The sequence below is a fragment of the Amphibalanus amphitrite genome, unplaced genomic scaffold (assembly GCF_019059575.1).
Source record: "Amphibalanus amphitrite isolate SeventyFive unplaced genomic scaffold, NRLGWU_Aamphi_draft 000082F_arrow, whole genome shotgun sequence".
In the NCBI taxonomy this organism is placed as follows: domain Eukaryota; kingdom Metazoa; phylum Arthropoda; class Thecostraca; order Balanomorpha; family Balanidae; genus Amphibalanus; species Amphibalanus amphitrite.
In genome coordinates, this window is record NW_024881578.1 from 910,839 (window position 1) to 928,929 (window position 18,091).

The window sequence follows — 18,091 nt, forward strand, 5'->3', positions numbered from 1 at the left end:
ATATCCTGTTAAATCTTTTCAATTGCCTGGAGTGCCCGCACGCACCGAAGCCCAAAGCGTAAAACCGCATTTACAGGCCCTTGCTCCTGCCAATTAGTTACGTGAAGCTTGACCGCACGCCACTTAGTGCTGCGCCCAGGCATTGACCCAAGCACTTCCCCATGGAAAGGAAGAACAGGTAAAAGCGATTAGACGATTAGCTGAGGCCGATGTTAATTAGGAACGACACCTAGACTGAGAAATGTTTCGCAGGAGTCATTGATCGCAACGGGCCGCTATTCTACATTAATGCAAATCTAAAGCGCTAACGATTTCTGTCAATCATTGTGGTATGCACAAATTTGCGATAAAACTGTACATGTAGGTTCTGTCGTCGGCTGGGGCCCATGTGATGATATTTAGATGTTTTCATCATGCGAATATGTCGCACGATGATTAGTTAGCATTTGTGCAAATAAGCATTAATTACAAAATGCTGTGCTTCTGATATAAAAGGAAACAAAACATGATGGGAGATGTCCGCAGCGTTTTTATTTCATTTCCGATTATGAAGGGATTACGCACCTTGACGCGTCTTAGGCAGTTGGTGAGATCACCACGTAATGCGACTGTAATCTATCTGATTAGCTCCATGAACAATGGTTAATCTATGGAACGGAACACCTGGACCTGAATTCAATGGAGGTATCTACCGTCCAGATCAGGCTTGCTACAGTCCTGAGGGTCACAGCTGCGCTTCAGTGGAATAGACCAACTCCTTCATTGTCATTAGTTGATTAAAGGAACTCTGCCACAATGTCGACCGTTGTTAAGTTTTACCCAATCACCGCCAAAAAGTATCATTCGTCCCATCAATGCAGGAGAAACATTTCACAACGCATACACATAAGTCCACCACAATCATCTCAGCCGCCGTGCCCCCTCAGAGGGCTCCTGCGGCCCCCTCTCCCTTCAATTACCTGGGTATGGCCTCTGCCACCTTGTCCAGGCTCTATTCCTCTCCCCTCCCTCCCCTGCCCTCCCTCAGTTACCTGGGGATGGCCTCCGCCACCTTGTCCAGGCTCTCTTCCTCTCCCCTCCCTCGCTCTCCTCCCTCAGTTACCTGGGGATGGCCTCTGCCACCTTGTCCAGGCTCTCTTCCTCTCCCTCCCTCCCCTCTCCTCCCTCAGTTACCTGGGGATGGCCTCTGCCACCTTGTCCAGGCTCTCTTCCTCTCCCCTCCCTCGCTCTCCTCCCTCAGTTACCTGGGGATGGCCTCTGCCACCTTGTCCAGGCTCTCTTCCTCTCCCTCCCTCCCCTCTCCTCCCTGTCAGTTACCTGGGGATGGCCTCGGCCACCTTGTCCAGGCTCTCTTCCTCTCCCCTCCCTCCCCTCTCCTCCCTCAGTTACCTGGGGATGGCCTCCGCCACCTTGTCCAGACTGTCTGCCGGCTCCATGGGTGTTCTCTCGAACAGCCGGCTCGGGGCCACTGTGAGCACGTTCGAGCGCGATGTCTTGCGCCGCTCTTGCTCGCGGCGCAGGGAGCGCAGACGGAAGAAGAACACATTGGACATGCTGCGGGAGCGGTCAGCGCGAGACGCTCAGCGGGGCAGGTGGCTGTCAGCTGGCTGCGGCAGCTGCGGGCGGGCGCGGAGCTGGCCGGGTGAGCTGCAGACGGTGGACGCGACGTGCGCAACACCCGGAGGCCAGGGAGACGGGGAGGGGCGGGGAGGGGCGGGGAAGGGCGCCCAGAGCTCGGGAGGTTGTGAATTATGAGGGTACAATGATGTGAATGAATTATCAATGCGAATGAATGTTTTGGGCTTTGTTACTATCGAGCGATGGCACTTTTTGTCTTGTGTTGCTGCATGAAATTACATATAGCTTATCTAATATGAAAGCATAGTCCGCACTCCGCGCGCTAACGGCTCTGGATTTCACGCTCTAGTGGGGAAAAACATAACGCTTTCTCCGTTAACCGAAAACAGGGATGCTTGATTTGGATGTTTTTAATTTGCTTGCATGCCAGTTCATGAGTCAACCTTCCACGTCATATTCGATTACAATCTTATGCACATATACATTCGTGTCAATTGCTTGAAACCCATCCTGGATCCCATTCTTGGATAAGACAATAGCTTGCAAGGGTCTCAGGGCTGCTTCTGATGTGAAGCTTTAACGAACAAAAATCAAATATTTTAGGAGCAACAAAGTCTTTTTGTTTCGAGGGTGGTGCTCCGACTCGCTCCGCTTCCTGTAGGTATGCTTTTCTTGCAGAATCAAGAGTGAAAAGAGTGTCCTGGTTCCCACTCCTTCAGTACAACATCCGAGCGCCCGTGAAGCACATCTTTGTTTCGTATCAATCGATAGACACAGAGAAGAAGACAGAGAAGGAATAGCAGCATTTTTGACAAGACAAATGCTTTGTATGTGAGACACAACTCCACAAACTTGACGACGTTTGACGTTTGACGACGTTTGTGACGCGCAGCACGCTAGTTTTTTTCCGCGAAGCTCTAGCTTGATCAGTGGCCAAACGCGAAGGGGGTCGGACCAACCCCCTCCCTTGTGCCGTCGAAGGACGCAAAATGGCCTGTGCCGGCGGGGGTTAAAATACTCGACAGATTGCGAAATTTCGCTCTGAATATTTCACATAATTGCGTCGAGTTTTGTAACACAAGGAGATCCAGAAAACTGGCGCGTATTTAGGTACCTAAATATGTGCAGTCATCATTGGTAAAATACAAACAAGACGTACTGAAAGAAAGAATGTATGCAGCCTGCCAACGATGGGAGGCGGCGACCATCACAAATGGAATCGTCCTTCGAGGATATCTGATCACCATATCAAGGTGCTCACTGCTCAGTGCTCAGTGCTCATCTCTGATACAGCCGATGCAAAGCCGATGCAGAGCAGATGGACAGCCGATGCAAACGACAGACAGATTAGGAGCACGCAATAACGGACTTAGCCCCCGCTACCGCAGCCCGGTCGGTCCGTATTTATATCGGCGGTCGGCTGATGTGATTCGGCACGCGCTGCGGACCGCGGTATCGCTGCCCTGCCTGGGGTAGGGTCGCTGCTCGCTGCCCTGCCCTGCCTGGGGTAGGCGCCGCAGTCGCTGCCCTGCCCTGCCTGGGGTAGGCGCCGCGGTCGCTGCCCTGCCTGGGCTAGGGTCGCTGCTCGCTGCCCTGCCCTGCCTGGGGTAGGCGCCGCGGTCGCTCCCCTGCCTGGACTGAGCGATGCTCCTGGCCGGGGTAAGTGATGCTGCCCGGCTGGGTTCACCTCTGACCTCACGCCGCGGCGCACATCTCCGATGCTAATCGAGTTGGTCTGATGGATGGCCCGTCATAGCGGCTCTGATATCACTGATAATATTGTTGTCGCCGACGGCACACCGGTCGGGCTATACTCGCACACAGAGGTCGATAGGGAAACACACACGTGGATCCGTCTACCTGAACAGCTACCTGTTGGGTAAACGGAAATAGATTTATATTTGGTGCCTTCTCATTGTTCGAAGAACATTTAGTTCTGTTTTGTTTTGTTTTTGTTTTGTTAGATTTCTGGCGGTCTTGGAACGCAACATCACACAACATATGCATCAGCTTCGGCGATGACATGGATATCCGTGCGTCCATTGTCCGGATATCCATGGTATCCATTTTCCACATTTTCCGAATCGGTACGTCTGTTATCATATCAAATATTTTGATGTACAAAATCCAACAATACACATCCGGCTTATTAGGCTGGGATATGAAGCATGGCATCAAAAGGTCACTACGCCAATATTTGTAAGGTTCTTAGATCATTTGCACAATGAATTCAGGATGAGATCAAATATTTGATTTTTTCTTTATTAGTTTACACATATTTCACAAACTGTCACAATAACTGGGACCATGCTGTTGGAAATCAAACAATCTTCCATGTTAAGAGTCATTAAACGGGCAGCTGAGAAGCTGCTGATTAAGAAAATGTCAAATGTCAATATTGGCAACTGCAGCAAATCACAGAGGAATGCCAACACTTAAAAGATAACGATGTGGTCATTCCCACTTACTGGCAACGTCTGATCGAACTAGAAGTATCAAACTACAAGGTGGAATGGACAACCAGGGGACGCTGATTCGATGCAAACAAAATATGTATCATGAGTCGTGCAGCTTGAAGTCCACATATAGCACACGGAGGTGATAAATGCCCCTCAGCAATAGAGCTGATGCTACCGACGGCTGTGCCCGCAGATGACCTGCTGCCGCTGACCTGTCAGCACTGACCGGCGACTCTCAGCTGACCTGTCCGGTATACACGGCACCCCTGACCGGCGCGGCGGCGCTCAGGGCCCTCGGCTGACCTGTCCGGTATACGGCACCACTGACCGGCGGCCCTCGGCTGACCTGTCCGGTATACGGCACCACTGACCGGCGGCCCTCGGCTGACCTGTCCGGTATACGGCACCACTGACCGGCGGCCCTCGGCTGACCTGTCCGGTATACGGCACCACTGACCGGCGGCCCTCGGCTGACCTGTCCGGTATACGGCACCACTGACCGGCGGCCCTCGGCTGACCTGTCCGGTATACGGCACCACTGACCGGCGGCCCTCGGCTGACCTGTCCGGTATACGGCACCACTGACCGGCGGCCCTCGGCTGACCTGTCCGGTATACGGCACCACTGACCGGCGGCCCTCGGCTGACCTGTCCGGTATACGGCACCACTGACCGGCGGCCCTCGGCTGACCTGTCTGATATATCTGACGGCCGTCAGCTGACCTGTCTGGTATGTCCGACGGCCGCAGATGACCTGTCGGTACGTCCGACGGGCCGGCGCGGTCGTGCCATTGGCGCCGATGAGTCGTTTCGGGAGATCGCTTCAGAGCACGTTTATTACATTCCACGCCCCGACAGAGTCGTCGGCGTCTGCCCGTCGACAGAGTACAAAGTGGTCGCTCATAAGAGCGCGCCGCGTGCCCCTCTGGCGTCCCGACCTCAAATAGACACGGCGGCGCGGCCGGGGCCGAGTTTTGCAGCCGGTTATGGCGGACGACATATGACGCCCCTCCATCACAGCGCGCAGTCGGGACGATGGACCGCGCGGAGGTCGGGGTCATCTGACAGAGGCGTGAGAGCGCTCCTGATTTGTAACGGTTCCAGATCTACTTGTGGCACTGTACAAAATGTGTAATGTGTTTACCAACACGGGTAGCGGGACTACGGATAATTTCAGTAGGTAGGTCACCTTCAGAAAAAATAACAGCCATCATATGTCGATCAAAGAAAACATTGAATCTAGGCTATTCACTGAATCGCTTGACGGATTTGCAACAAGCAACAACACTTTAAAAGACATTTTAAAAATACATGCATTTTAAGACATATTCAAATTTAGCAAGAGCTGCTCCTGGAAAGCGAAGTTCTTTTATAATATTGCTAAGAAAACAAATGCATGCGCCATGCCAACGCCTAAAACATAGGGCAGAGGGCTATATTAAAATGTTTTGCCGCTGTCCCTACTCTGTGCACATGCATTACCATTTGTTTTTACGAAATGTATTTCTACCTGAGCCGAGTTGCCTTTTTGAGCGATTAAATTTGTTAATGTCTGGTTCGACAGTTCTGCTCATTAGAAATATGCCCTGACACTGTTTACTACAAGCAGCACCCGCGCGCAATCTTCCGAGTAAGATGCTTGCATGAATCATGAAAGGAATGTCATGCATGATGTGCGTGCTTATTTGACTACATCTTATGGTCTGATTTAAACTGGAGCTGAATAAGTGATGGCGTAATTAGAAATGCTATGTTATGAATTATGGGGTTATGTACAGGAATTCGCTCTGATTCTTATCAGCATGCTTCAGACCAATCAATCACGATTTTTATGAAAAGTCGGTATCAAAGGTTTGTTTGCTGTAAAAAGACTTTCAGAAAATTGTCGTAAAGATGTTCACTAGATAATTTACATCGTGCTGCGAATAATTAATACTTTTGGTGTTATTTGACCTTCAAATGGTTTATTGAACTAAAAAATACGCCATTCGGCAAATATGCCACACATTTACATCAAATGTTGCATTTTCACGAAAAAAGATATTCTTCCCTCCATCTGATGGCTGGATGAGTGCGATTCAGGAATCACTAGCGAACTTAGCATGAATGTTGTTTTCAGTTGAGGAAATACTGACAAGACAAACATAGGTTGTGAGATTTATTCCTGATAATTAGTTATTATTTCATTTGTCCTTGCATTAAGATGATTGATGAACAACATTAATGATCCGCTCACTGCTCAGCCATAATTTCAAAATATGCACACATAAGATATCAATTGGAAGACCTATAAAGGTCTGTCAGTCGAGATAATGGTATGCTAATTTCCTGCTGAACAATGCACAGCAATGCCTTCTGTCAGAAGTCATCAAAAGATAATCGCATGAAGGTTTCGTTTGAGCTATTTCATGCAGCCAAAATCCTAAATCTCTTCGGGTAAGAGTGATTGCACATTGAGCCCGGGTGGCGATCCCAAGAAAGACTTCATGGAAAAGGCTCGTACTGCAGAACCACTAAAATAGCATCCAGGTAAGGTGACGGGTGGGGTATGCGCCGGAGGGGGGGGCGGCCCCACCGGAAACAGGACCTCTGCGGGGGGCGTTAGAGGGAGGCAGGTAACGGTCAGTGCTGCACACAGACCATGGGACCCGCCCAGGGGTGCAGTACTCTCCGGGGAACCTCAGGGGGACTGTGGGGCCGGTCCCGGCCTCCGGGTGTGTCCCGCCACTCCGCCAGCTCCTGCCTGTGTCTCCCAGCTCAGCTCAGCTCAGCTCAGCTCGCTCAGCTCACCAGCTGCCGGCCGCCGGCCGCCCACCGCCGCCGTCACGGACCCAGGCGCGCGCGCCGGTCGCCACACAGGTCCCTCGGCCACGGGCTGACCGCCACTGAGCGCTGCTCGGCGCCTACCTGGTCCCGGAGACCGTCCACCGCAGCGCCGCCCTGGTGGCAACAGCCACAACTACTCCGTCGCCAGCGACGACGCGACATATGCGTCTTGCGCGGCGGCAGAGACAATTTTGAGCGGCTGGTCGATACAGTGCATTGATTGGCGAAATCCGCTGACGAGGCCGCAGCGATTTATCGAGGTCCTGTGAGACGCGGCTCTGATGGCATCCCTGGGACCGGAGCCGCGCGGAGACGAGCACTTGTCACAGGCTGGACTGGAGATACCCGAGAGACGTACCGTCAAACTCTGTCTAAAACATGTGCTGAGTTGATGAAGATGAACAAGAACGGAAGCTGTGGGGCTCACTACTCGCTGTTCAGCAAAGCACATGCATTATATCGCATACGGAGAATATTGTTCCAGTGAAACTTTCAGTGTCTCATAAACCACTGTGAAATGATAACTAAGCTTTGACATGACATTTCAGCATATCAACAAGATGCCAAATATTTACACAATATCATGTTAGGTGTTTGAATCACAGCTCTCCCTTATAACTGACTCATCAAATCTACTACCACAAACGCCCCTGAATGTCCCTCCAGGCGACTGTTTGGGCCTGACTGAGTGCCTCTCTGCGCTCCCGGCGCCAATCGGTCCTCTGTTCCGACTCCAAACAGCCATTTGGCCGCAGCCGAGAGCGGCACATACATGGCCAAATGCCAGTCCGCGACCGACCCGTCGTTCGCGGCAGAACGGTAAACCACCGCTTTCCGAGGGCAGAGCGTCTGGCCAGCGCGAGCCGACACGTAGAAAGGATGGAGCTGAACACAAATTACAGTGGCTTTGCACAGCTGTGGGTCGGGCGCAACTAGTGATGTCAATTACGGAAAATCGTGATACCGATACCAAACCAAATACCAACAATAGCCATGGAAAAATACCGAAACCAAACCGACTTGGGAAAATAAGGAAAATACCAACTTTTTACCAAATTATCAGCCCCTTTTACATTAGTGAGGATTCATAATACCAACAAAATACCAAATGCACGCGCCTTGAAATACCAAATACCAATTTGGTATCGGTTTGGTATCGGTATACCAAAGAGTTGGTATCCGATTGACATCTCTAGGCGTAACCACAAACCTAGGAAGAAGTCTCACATTTTACGAACAGTTTAGGGGGGATAAAAGTTCGAGGATATTGCCAACAAATCTTGAGTAAATAGCGTGGTTATTTGTTAACTGAGCTAATCAATACATCCGTCTCGTATGATCATGGATTAACAAGTGTCGTAGTGGTTGAGTTTCTACTGACGTTAGACTCACCGGCCCCATACCATCTGCAGCTGGTCTTGGCTCTACTCTGATGCTCAGAAGCTAGTACGTAATCGTGCCCGGTCTAGCCTGCACCCTCTCCCTCGCCCGCTCCCCCTCGTCCCTCCCCGCTCGTCACTCGGCACGGCTGATGGCCGGCGGCCGCGACCCGGATAAACACGAGGTCAATTTACCGGCCTAAACACACCTCTCAGACGTGTGTCAAGCGCACGTGACGGCGCCCGGGGGCACGCCGCCCCGGCGCGGCGCTCGGTCCCAGTCAGACGCCTCATGCTTCATTGGGACGCCGCCTGGGGACAGGCCGCCGGCCGGGCCGTCAACGGCAGGCGCGCGGCGGCGGCCCCGGCCGGCCGGCTCCGAGCAAATGGCAGCTCCGCAGCCCGGGCCGACTCACGGGGAGGTCAGGTGCCCGGCGGGGGGGGGGGGGGGGGGGTGAGCCTCTCCACTAACTGTGTCTGCAGAGCGCGGTCCAGTGTTTGGTGTGTTGGATGGCAGCGCGCAGTCGACACTACTGCGTGCTGCCTATACAGCCGAGGTAATCCGCTCGCTTGATAAAGCCGAGGAAGCTAGAGTCCACGGAACGAGCGCCCCGAGGACAGTTCTTGGCATTTTTCAGAAACAGCTTATGAAGTTCGGCACAACCTCGTTAGAGTAGCATTAGTAGAGTAATTCGGTATATATGTAAAAATGTATGCCAGAGATTGTTACGCATATTGCTACAACCTACGGCATAGACCTCTGTAATCTGTAGGCATAACAATGGAAACATACCGAAATATGGGTACCGCTTAAGCCCACGGGCATTTATTATTCCTTAGTCTCGGTCAGTGGTCCCCATTGAGTTTCAATGAACATATAGTTCCCCATTCCCATGATAGGTAGCGTAGCTGCACTATTCAAGTCGTTTGTATGTAGTCTTCAACTCGTTTTGTATAGTCGACTACAGAATGATGTTCCACTCCTCAGAAGCTATCAGTTGGCCGGAGCGCTAAGTTGTGCCGCTTATCACGCAATCAAGCGTGTCGATTGCGAGCATTGGGACATATCTATAATTTATGAACCCAGCCCGTGTGATGCGGCACAGCCTACCACTCCAGGCAAATAATTGCCTGTGAAAAGTGGAACATCATTCTGTAGTCGACTATACACATTTCTTCCACTATCGAATGCACCTCATCGATTCTGAAGAAAATTGCATTATCTAGTGTTAGTGCTTTATCAGCAGCGTGTGCGTTCATGCTAGCCAGCCAGTCAGGTGATCACGCATGTGCGTGGAGGAAGGCCTTCGATCACGTCGATTACTGTAAGATTCACAGGAGCGGTTCATGCAATGTTGTTTTGCAGCTATATTTGACCGAGGTAGCCGCCAGTCGGTGAAATACGCCACCCGTCTCGAGGGGCGGCCGTGGTAACCTCATAGCAAAGTTTAACCCGACCAGACTGTCCACTCCACTCCAGTACTGGTAATAGTGACATTCCAGGTTGAATCACACGGGAGAGTGTGACCAGAGGATGGGCGCGTATGCGTGAGTTTGCACCGGCAAATGTCTGTATAGGTATAGGAGCCATCCACACTGCCATAGAAAAGAGCATGGAACCCGCGAACCGACCAAGCTCAATGCTCGTACCGTCAACGACGTCTGCTGGTCAGTAAAAGAACTATTATTTTGAGAGCCGGCCGGTGGCGCCACTGCGGTCGGCACGGTGCCATTTGGCCGCAGCCGGTCGGTGGTCGGTTAGCTTGGAGTAGTGTTCAGAGGTCGACGGCTCTGACGATCCTGTTCGACTGCTGGACGGGCCTCGGCGCTAGTCAACAATAACAGAAGCAGACACAAATGTTGACTCACAACTCAAAAGAGAATGTGACAATTTCCATCATAAGGCGCTGCTCCCAGGCGGCACCGTGGCCGCTCCTGTACAAATGTTGTCACAGGCCGCTGGGTGCAGGTGCGACACCCACCCTACGTGTGCCCCGCAGCTATTGGGCAGCGTGGCTGCACACGAGCAAAGAAACGGCACACGCGAGCACCAGCAGCGCGCCATAAGCTAATGAGCAGCGGACTATTTCTGAGCCCCGAGCACGGTCCATTGTTTACACAGGGAGACAGAGGGTAAGGCACCGGAACATGACACCGCAGCGAATGGTGTTCAGGCAGGTGACCAAAATCGAAGGCCAAGTTTTAGCTCTTTATATTCAACGCGCTCTAATCAACCACAAAAAAAAACATCAGGACATGAGACTGGCACTAGCCTGTTTCCCTTGGCAGTGAGGGTTTGAGTAGGTAATGTGGCTTAGTGTGAAAGCACATTGTTGCTCGAAGGCTAATGCATTAAATACACCAACGCAATTCCAGGATTTCACCAAACTGCAATGTGCTTTCAGTTGCATTGTTCAAAGGCCCTATACATTTTGCGGGTCGACTCTTGAGATGCAGCCTAATCTTTACATATGACGTGTGGCGGGATTCCAAAGTCAGCTACTGGCTCTTCCGATTTTATTTAGTTTTCACGTCTCCCGAGGGCCAGTATTCTGACTCATTCTGTAAAACTGGTCAGCGCCGATCTGTGACGCACCCAAGATGACAGGACGAGGGGTCAGTGTCTATGGATGCATTAGACTGACTCAGCGATATGAATTAAGGACATGTGCGTACGACATAAAAAACGATAGAACGCCGCTCAAAGAACCAGTGAAAGAACGAAATTGAATATGATCTTAGTAACCCTTACTGTAATTGCAAGAGTCTAGCATTGCTCCTTCACATTCATTTATTGGCAAAAAATCCAGCAGCACATGCATTGCTACTTACCACAAATTAAACACGACTACATAATGAAATGCGAATGGCGCAGTATCACTCGTGTTATAAATACATAGCGAGACTATTTTTGTTTCATTCCAGCATCAAGTTTTCACTGACAACTGGTCAAAGTTGTGGCCTCAGACACGTGTCCCGTATATGAAACACGTGTCACTGCCCTAGGGGAGTGACAGAGCTGGTATTAAAGCGAAGCCCATCCGTCTTCGGGTGCGGCTACCGCCCACGTCTCAGTTCCAGGAACCCCGCCACTGGACAAACGAATCGTGAGTGGCAGTGGCACATCGACCCCCGGAAACAGGCCGGGGGACTAACTCGATGAACCGGCAGCTCGGGTGTCCACCCGGCGTCAGAATTCCAAACGAGTGCTCCTGGAATTCTTGACGGCGGATAATTACAGGCGACGTGTTCCGCCGAGACGTGATGGGCGTATCGACACTGAAAAGACGTTTCACTTTTTGTGCCGCACCCTTTTTGTCTCCTCCCGTTTTTTTTTGCGCTTATGCATGTGATCAGTAATTAATGCATATGACATTATAGGTATAGTTATGCTTAATGAATTCGACTAATTTCCTAAACATGTTCGATTTCGATAGCTTTTCCTTGATTTATCCATTTTCACAATTAAGTATACCAAAAAATGATAGTAAGATACGCGACAAAATCGTTTTTTTCAGACGAACAGAGCATGTCACATTTTGTATTGCACAACGCGTTTTGGCGCTAGTCGACTTTCGAAATATCGGTGCGTCGTTCAATTTGCCTCGGGCTGTCCGAAGCGCCCCCATTACGCGGTGCATAATTGATTGTTATGACGCCCTCTGGCCGCTGGGTGGCAGATGAGGTCAAATGCGGCCTAAATGGCTGTCAGACAGTCCATTCAGGGAACTTTTAGGCTTTCTCTGATCAAAGAGCACGGGAAGTGACTTCTGCTTAAAATGTGTCTAAAATGTGTAAAAGAATGATGACACTGAGCTCTAACTATATAGCTAACCATTATTGTGCGGAAGGTGCTCCCTGCAACATGTCTAAAATGTGTCATTTAATTACCAGTATAACGCCTTTTGGGGCGACTAACGGAGCGAGCGAGAGGGTGGGCCTTGCACGTGCGAAATTGCGAGGGGGTACCCCCAACTGACTTGTGCACGGCACCCTACTAACCGGTCTCTAGCGATGTGCCAAATTTGAGCACAATCGGCCCAGCCGTTCTCGAGATCTGGAAGCGGCACCCTGCACGTGCGCACGTGCAAAATGGGTCCCAACTGACTTTTGCACGGCACTCTACTAATCGGTCCCTAACCATGTACCAAATTTGAGCGCAATCGGTCCAGCCGTTCTCGAGATCTGGAAACGACCCCTGCACGTGCGCACGTGCAGCAGCACCCCAACTCTGGCACATGGATATGCATTGCCTAGTGGGTGCCTACCTACATGCCAACTTTCAGCGCAATCGGCCCAGTAGTTACCGAGATATTGCAAATATTAAAAAAGTGACACCTCTTCGTTTTGCACGTGGCACGTGCATAAGGGGTCACTCACATGCATCGGGAATAGTCCAATACTTGGTAGAAGGAATGAAGCTACCCTACAAAAATTACCGCATGTAAATCGGTCAAGTGGTTGCTGAGATATAAGCGTCGCAAAAGCGTGACCACGGCCGGCCGGCCGGCCGGCCGGCCGGCCGCTCATACTCAGAAATTTCCGTTAATCTAAGGAAAGACTACGCTCGCTTCGCTCGCTCCGTAACAACCTTTAGCTTTGCACAAATGAATTATAGGTCTTCATTCTGAAGTGAGCACCTTTCCAAGGTGCCAGGCAACTACCGCGAACTACTTATTGATGTTCATTGTACTAACTAATTACTTTATTACGAAACATAAGCAGAACAGACTTAAACGGATCCAGCATGGTGTTCTCGGATGATGCGGGGCATACACACAAAACAAATTAATTGGATTTCGAGTAGTTTAAAACAAAAATTTCGGTATAAAAGTTGTTCCGTTTTCTCTTTACTCTAGAAAAAAAACTATACATTTCTGGGTCCAAATTGTTAGAGATAATGGTTTTAGAGGAAATTGAAACATCGTTCGTTCCACACGATCTACAGTTTGGATTTGTTCCACAGCGTGGAACAGCCGAAGCCTCTCTTTTGTTTTCTGAGACTGTCCAGTGGCACCTAAGAAGGGGATCTCCTGTATTCGTCGCTAATTTAGACGCCAGAAAGTGTTTTGACCGCATTTGGCATGACGGTCTTTTCTATCGTCTTCTTGATCTGCTTGAGAATCGCTCGTGGTGTCTGCTTCTCTCGTGGTATCGCAAGCTTACTGCCAAAATTGACTTTATGGGCATTCGTTCCGACAGTTTCCCACTAGAACGTGGAACGAGGCAAGGGGCCATCCTTTCCCCAGTACTGGCTAACATATTTTTTCGTCCCTTAACCCGCGCCGTGCTGGTGGCCTGAACTTTCCGCCGAGTGCTGGGGGGGGGGGGCGTTTTCACGCCCCCCCGTCTAACTCGGCTCCTGGGCCACGTAGCGACACGCGGTAAGCGGCAATCGAAAGAGTGTCAAAAATAAGGACGAAAACACTTCGGTCATTTTTTGGGTCAGGTCAAAGGTCAGGTCACCAGAGGTCACCAAAGGTAAAATGTTGACTATTTCAACATTTTGGAAACTGCCAACGGCTATCTCGGGAACCGATAGAGCTACAGCGCCGCGGAAAAGCGCATTCGATAGCCCTTTTACAGACCTTTCTGAGTAATGTTCTCAGATTTGACCTCAGGTCAACGGTTTAGCCTCCAGAGGGCAAAAACTCCAAAAATAGCCGTTTTTACGAAAAACGTTTTTTCGTCAATAACTTTTGACTCATAAGCGCCATGACATTACTTTTGCCAGCATCGTGTTCCTCTCGTCGAGACGCGTCGAATGAACTATTTGTTGACCTTGAAATGTCATTTTGAAAATTTGACCTCAGGTCAAGGTCATGACCTGACCGAAAAGGGTCATGTTGCATATCAGTCGATCCGTATCGTCGAGCTGAACACATCTGACGTGTTTTCACCGTTCTAGCACGTCTCTATCAAAAATTATAGCCAAAAAACTGCTGGCGACCGTTCATGACCTGAGATGACCTCAGGGGCACACAGAGGGGTCACAGGTGCATTTTTCCTATTCAGTGTGTCATGTTTACCTATGAACCGATGTTTGAGAGCGTTTTGAACGATATTCGTCCAAAAGAGGCGCATTTCAATTTTCTCCCATTGACTTATAATGGAGAGGTCGCAAAATTGACCTGACCTTAGGTCACAGATATCAAAAATCCGAGATATACATTTTATACATACTGTTACTCATATCAATCGCTGAAAGTTTCAAAGTGATCGTTCAGTCGGTGTAGCTATAGCGAGCCTTTGAACTTTTTCTGAGGTAAGGTCACTTGACGTGACCTGGTGACCTGACCTTGAACGGCCTAGGTCTGAAATTTTCACAACATGTGCGGAAATGATGTAGGAACACGTGTACCAAAAACGGCGGCGCTGCGCGCCGCCGTTTTTGAGATATTCGCGAAAAACCTGAGGGGGGGCGTAAAAACGCCCCCCCCCCCCAGCACGGCGCGGGTTAATACAGACTCTTGATCATAGTGGACTTGGGGCTGAACTAATGGGATATCATGTCCCCTCGATCTGTTACGCTGACGACATAATGCTTGTTTCTACGAACTCCATGAGTCTTGGCCATCTTTTAAGCATTGTGGGGGAGTTCGCGGGCACTTGGAGACTCGAATTCACTCACCCTGATCAGTCTAAAACTAAAAGTCATTGCCTTGTCTTTGGTGCTGAACATTTAGCTGAGCTGCCTACATGGCAGTTGGCCGGTCAGCAGTTATCTATCCGCTCTGAAACACAGCATCTAGGTGTGACCATCAGCACTGATTTACGTGGCTCAGCGCATGCGCGGTCTCGAGTAAGACGTGCCCGTGGAGCTTTTTACGGGCTCACACCTGCAGGAATGTTTAGCAAGGCTATGTCTGCTTTAGACAAAGCTTTTCTATGGCGCACGATTGTAGCCCCTTCCTTGACATCTGGAAGCATCGTTGCTCCACTGAGAGCTGCTGACATAAGTAACCTGGAATTATTTCAATCTTCTAGTACCTATAAAGGCAGCCATTGGGCTCCCTGTGTATGCCCATCATTCTGCCCTAATGTCAGCGCTTGGCATTCCTAAGGTTCAAGAGCTTCTCCGATCGCTTACGCTTCGCGGCTTTGCTCATCTGTTTCGCTCGGATCATAGGCTTAAGCAGATAATGATTCGCAGCCTTGCTGTTCTAGCTACTACGCCTTCAGAGTTAGACGGATCATTCTTGAGCTTTACACATAGCCTCGGAAATAATAATTTTGAAGTTACAATGAACATAGCATGTGGCAATGTTGATGGTGAGCTTATTCGTGGCTCTTGTATGAATGATGGAATTGTGGACACAATCAAATTCCTGCTCAACAGCACTTGCTCTCATTCGCGTAAAATTCTTAGGCTCATAACCAGACATGTGCTTGGATCCGGAAAAATGGATCTGAGATCCGATCCCATGGATCCCGATCCGAGATCCATTCAGATCATAGATCCAACCCCTCAATTTTGTCGAGAGATCTACTGGGATCATAGATCTGACCCTTCAATTTTGTCGCTAGATCCACTCGGATCATAGATCTGGCTCCCCAATTTTGTCGTGAGATCCATTGGGATCATAGCTCATAGGTGCTCAAAATGTTAACAACTTTCTTTCATAAGAAGTTATGAATACCAAAGTATGGTTAGAAACAAACAATCTTGTACAAAGGCCATATTAGTAAAGGCATCCAGTTACATTATACAGAATACAAAATAAAGGAGGCTCATGACGGTCACAACTTGAGAGAATTGAGTGACATGAAGATTGTTCACAGTTCACATACCAACAGAAAAGGTTGCATTAACAATTTACATAGAGGTAAGTCAAAGTAATGACTAATGAACAATACATAACTAGGTACCTACCACATCACAATTCATGTTAGAATCTACATAATGATATTGAAAAGACAATCCTGCATTAGACAACCATGAGGCTTTCCAGTTTCTAGCTACCACAATTGATTGTAAACAATAAAAGATGATACTGACACATGTGGCTTGGTTAGGTAAAGGTAATTCAATCTATTGAAAGAAATATTTGATAAAATAAACTGAGATATCAACAAAAGTATAAAATATTCAACAGCCTGCGGAAGCGATGGGAAGCGAAATATCAATTGTAATGGCCTTGGATATTTACCGTAAAATGATTATTCAGTATCTAAATAGAACTCGTGACGTCATTTCAAATAACAAATGAGCTAGGCGTTCTACCTTCGAGTATAATGAAAATAAATAAAAAATCAAACTGGAAATTCAAAAGTCAATGGAGTTTTTTTCAAGAATTTCATTTTATCTGCCTCACATAATTTTACGATACGATTGTTTGTGAATATCATCTTTGTAGCGTTGAATTTAATGACGTAAGCGTAAGCTTACATGGTTTTACATGATGGCCCTGAGCCCCTGAGCGGTGTGCGCCTTGCATCTTTATTTTATTCACTTTTCAAAAGAATAACAATATCTTACGTCATTAGTTAAAAGGGCCTATTATGGGGAATCTTTTGGAATCATTACGGTTTTGGTCACATTAAGATTTTTCATTGGTCAAACGATAATGACGTAATAAAACCATATTACCAAAACGTGAGCTGTGAATTTCGTTTGTCTTTTTTTGGGAGGCTCTCTCATAACAAAAGCACAGCATGGCACCACACGTGGCACGAATGATGCCAAAAGTAGGTAATCTGAAGAAGTTGATGCCATTTTTGAACTTGTAATTTTATTAGGAAAGTATTAGAGGTTGGTTGCTATTCTAACTAAATCGAAATTGTGTTGCACATACTAATAGCTGATAGCTCATACGAACATTCTGGATTGGGATTTCATCAGGTGAGTTAAACCTGGCAGAAGTGGATTGCTGGATTATTTTTAACAAAACTGACCTATTTGGCTTCCAGGTTTGATTTCCTAACATCTGTCCATAGGCGGCAGAACAGGGGGGGGGGGGTGGCACCAGGGTACAGTGCCCCCCATAGATTTTGGCATTTTAACATATAGCCCTACTGGCGTTGCATGGAAAGAATGGGACCAAAATGAAAATCTGCAGTGCCCTGCTGCCACTGCATCTGTCTGTACTGTTTGTTCATTGAATTTAAGTGGCTGTAGCTTGTTGATAAGATTGTCATCAGTGCTGTTGTTGAATATTCTACCGAGAGCGCTCCCGGAAATGATCACGCGAGCGAAGTGTTTTAATTGTTGTAAATATTTTGATTGAAGAAAGGTCAAGGTTTTAGTTAGTTAGTAAGGAGGACATAAACTTCGTAACGGGGGAAAATATTAAGGAAATAGCAAATGTGAAACATTAAAGAGAAATATTCATATAATGTAGACAGTGCATATTACGATAAGGAATTGCTGGTGACCACGATTGAAACGGTAATGTTCTGCGTTAAGATACCGCCTATGAGAGTGTCACTCAAGCAATAAACCCCGTAGAAGATGTCCTTTCTTTCTCTATGACTCAAGAAGACTCCGACTACAAGAAAATATAAAGAAACTATATATTTATAATTAACAGTACCAGAAGATCCCTCCAGGGAATTAACAGTTACGAAGTTTGTTCTTGCTCATAACAAAGGAATAGTTTCATTATATGAAATACGAACGATATGACCACGTAAAATCTACCTATTCAAGCATCACAAGGTACTCAATTTTGATGTGATGCGGATGGATCAGCGCTCCTACAAGGTAATTTACGAATCTTATTCATGTCCTTTTATTGCTATTCGTTTCGTGTCATGATGCTATAAGACCAGCTGCAAGATGCTGCTAAATATGAACGTCAAGGACTTGAAGCGCGAGTTAAAGGCACGAGGTTTGTCATGCCAGGGAAAT

The 18,091-nt window shown here is 48.4% G+C and overlaps 1 protein-coding gene across 4 annotated transcripts in view; it reads right to left on the reverse strand.

Annotated features, from left to right (window-relative positions):
- Window positions 1-18,091, reverse strand: part of LOC122379662 (potassium channel subfamily T member 2-like) — a 141,940-nt gene that overhangs the window by 94,531 nt on the left and 29,318 nt on the right. For 3 of the 4 annotated variants that reach the window (XM_043362042.1, XM_043362041.1, XM_043362044.1), the window contains exons 1-2: window positions 6,827-6,900; window positions 1,390-1,554 (exon numbers count right to left, since the gene is read on the reverse strand). The exons of the other annotated variant lie outside the window; for it this stretch is intronic. In XM_043362042.1, the coding sequence (XP_043217977.1) occupies window positions 1,390-1,553 (164 nt within the window). In that variant the 5' untranslated portion in view covers window position 1,554; window positions 6,827-6,900. Of the gene's footprint in view, window positions 1-1,389; window positions 1,555-6,826; window positions 6,901-18,091 lie in introns of those variants that run through there. 4 annotated transcript variants of the gene reach the window in all.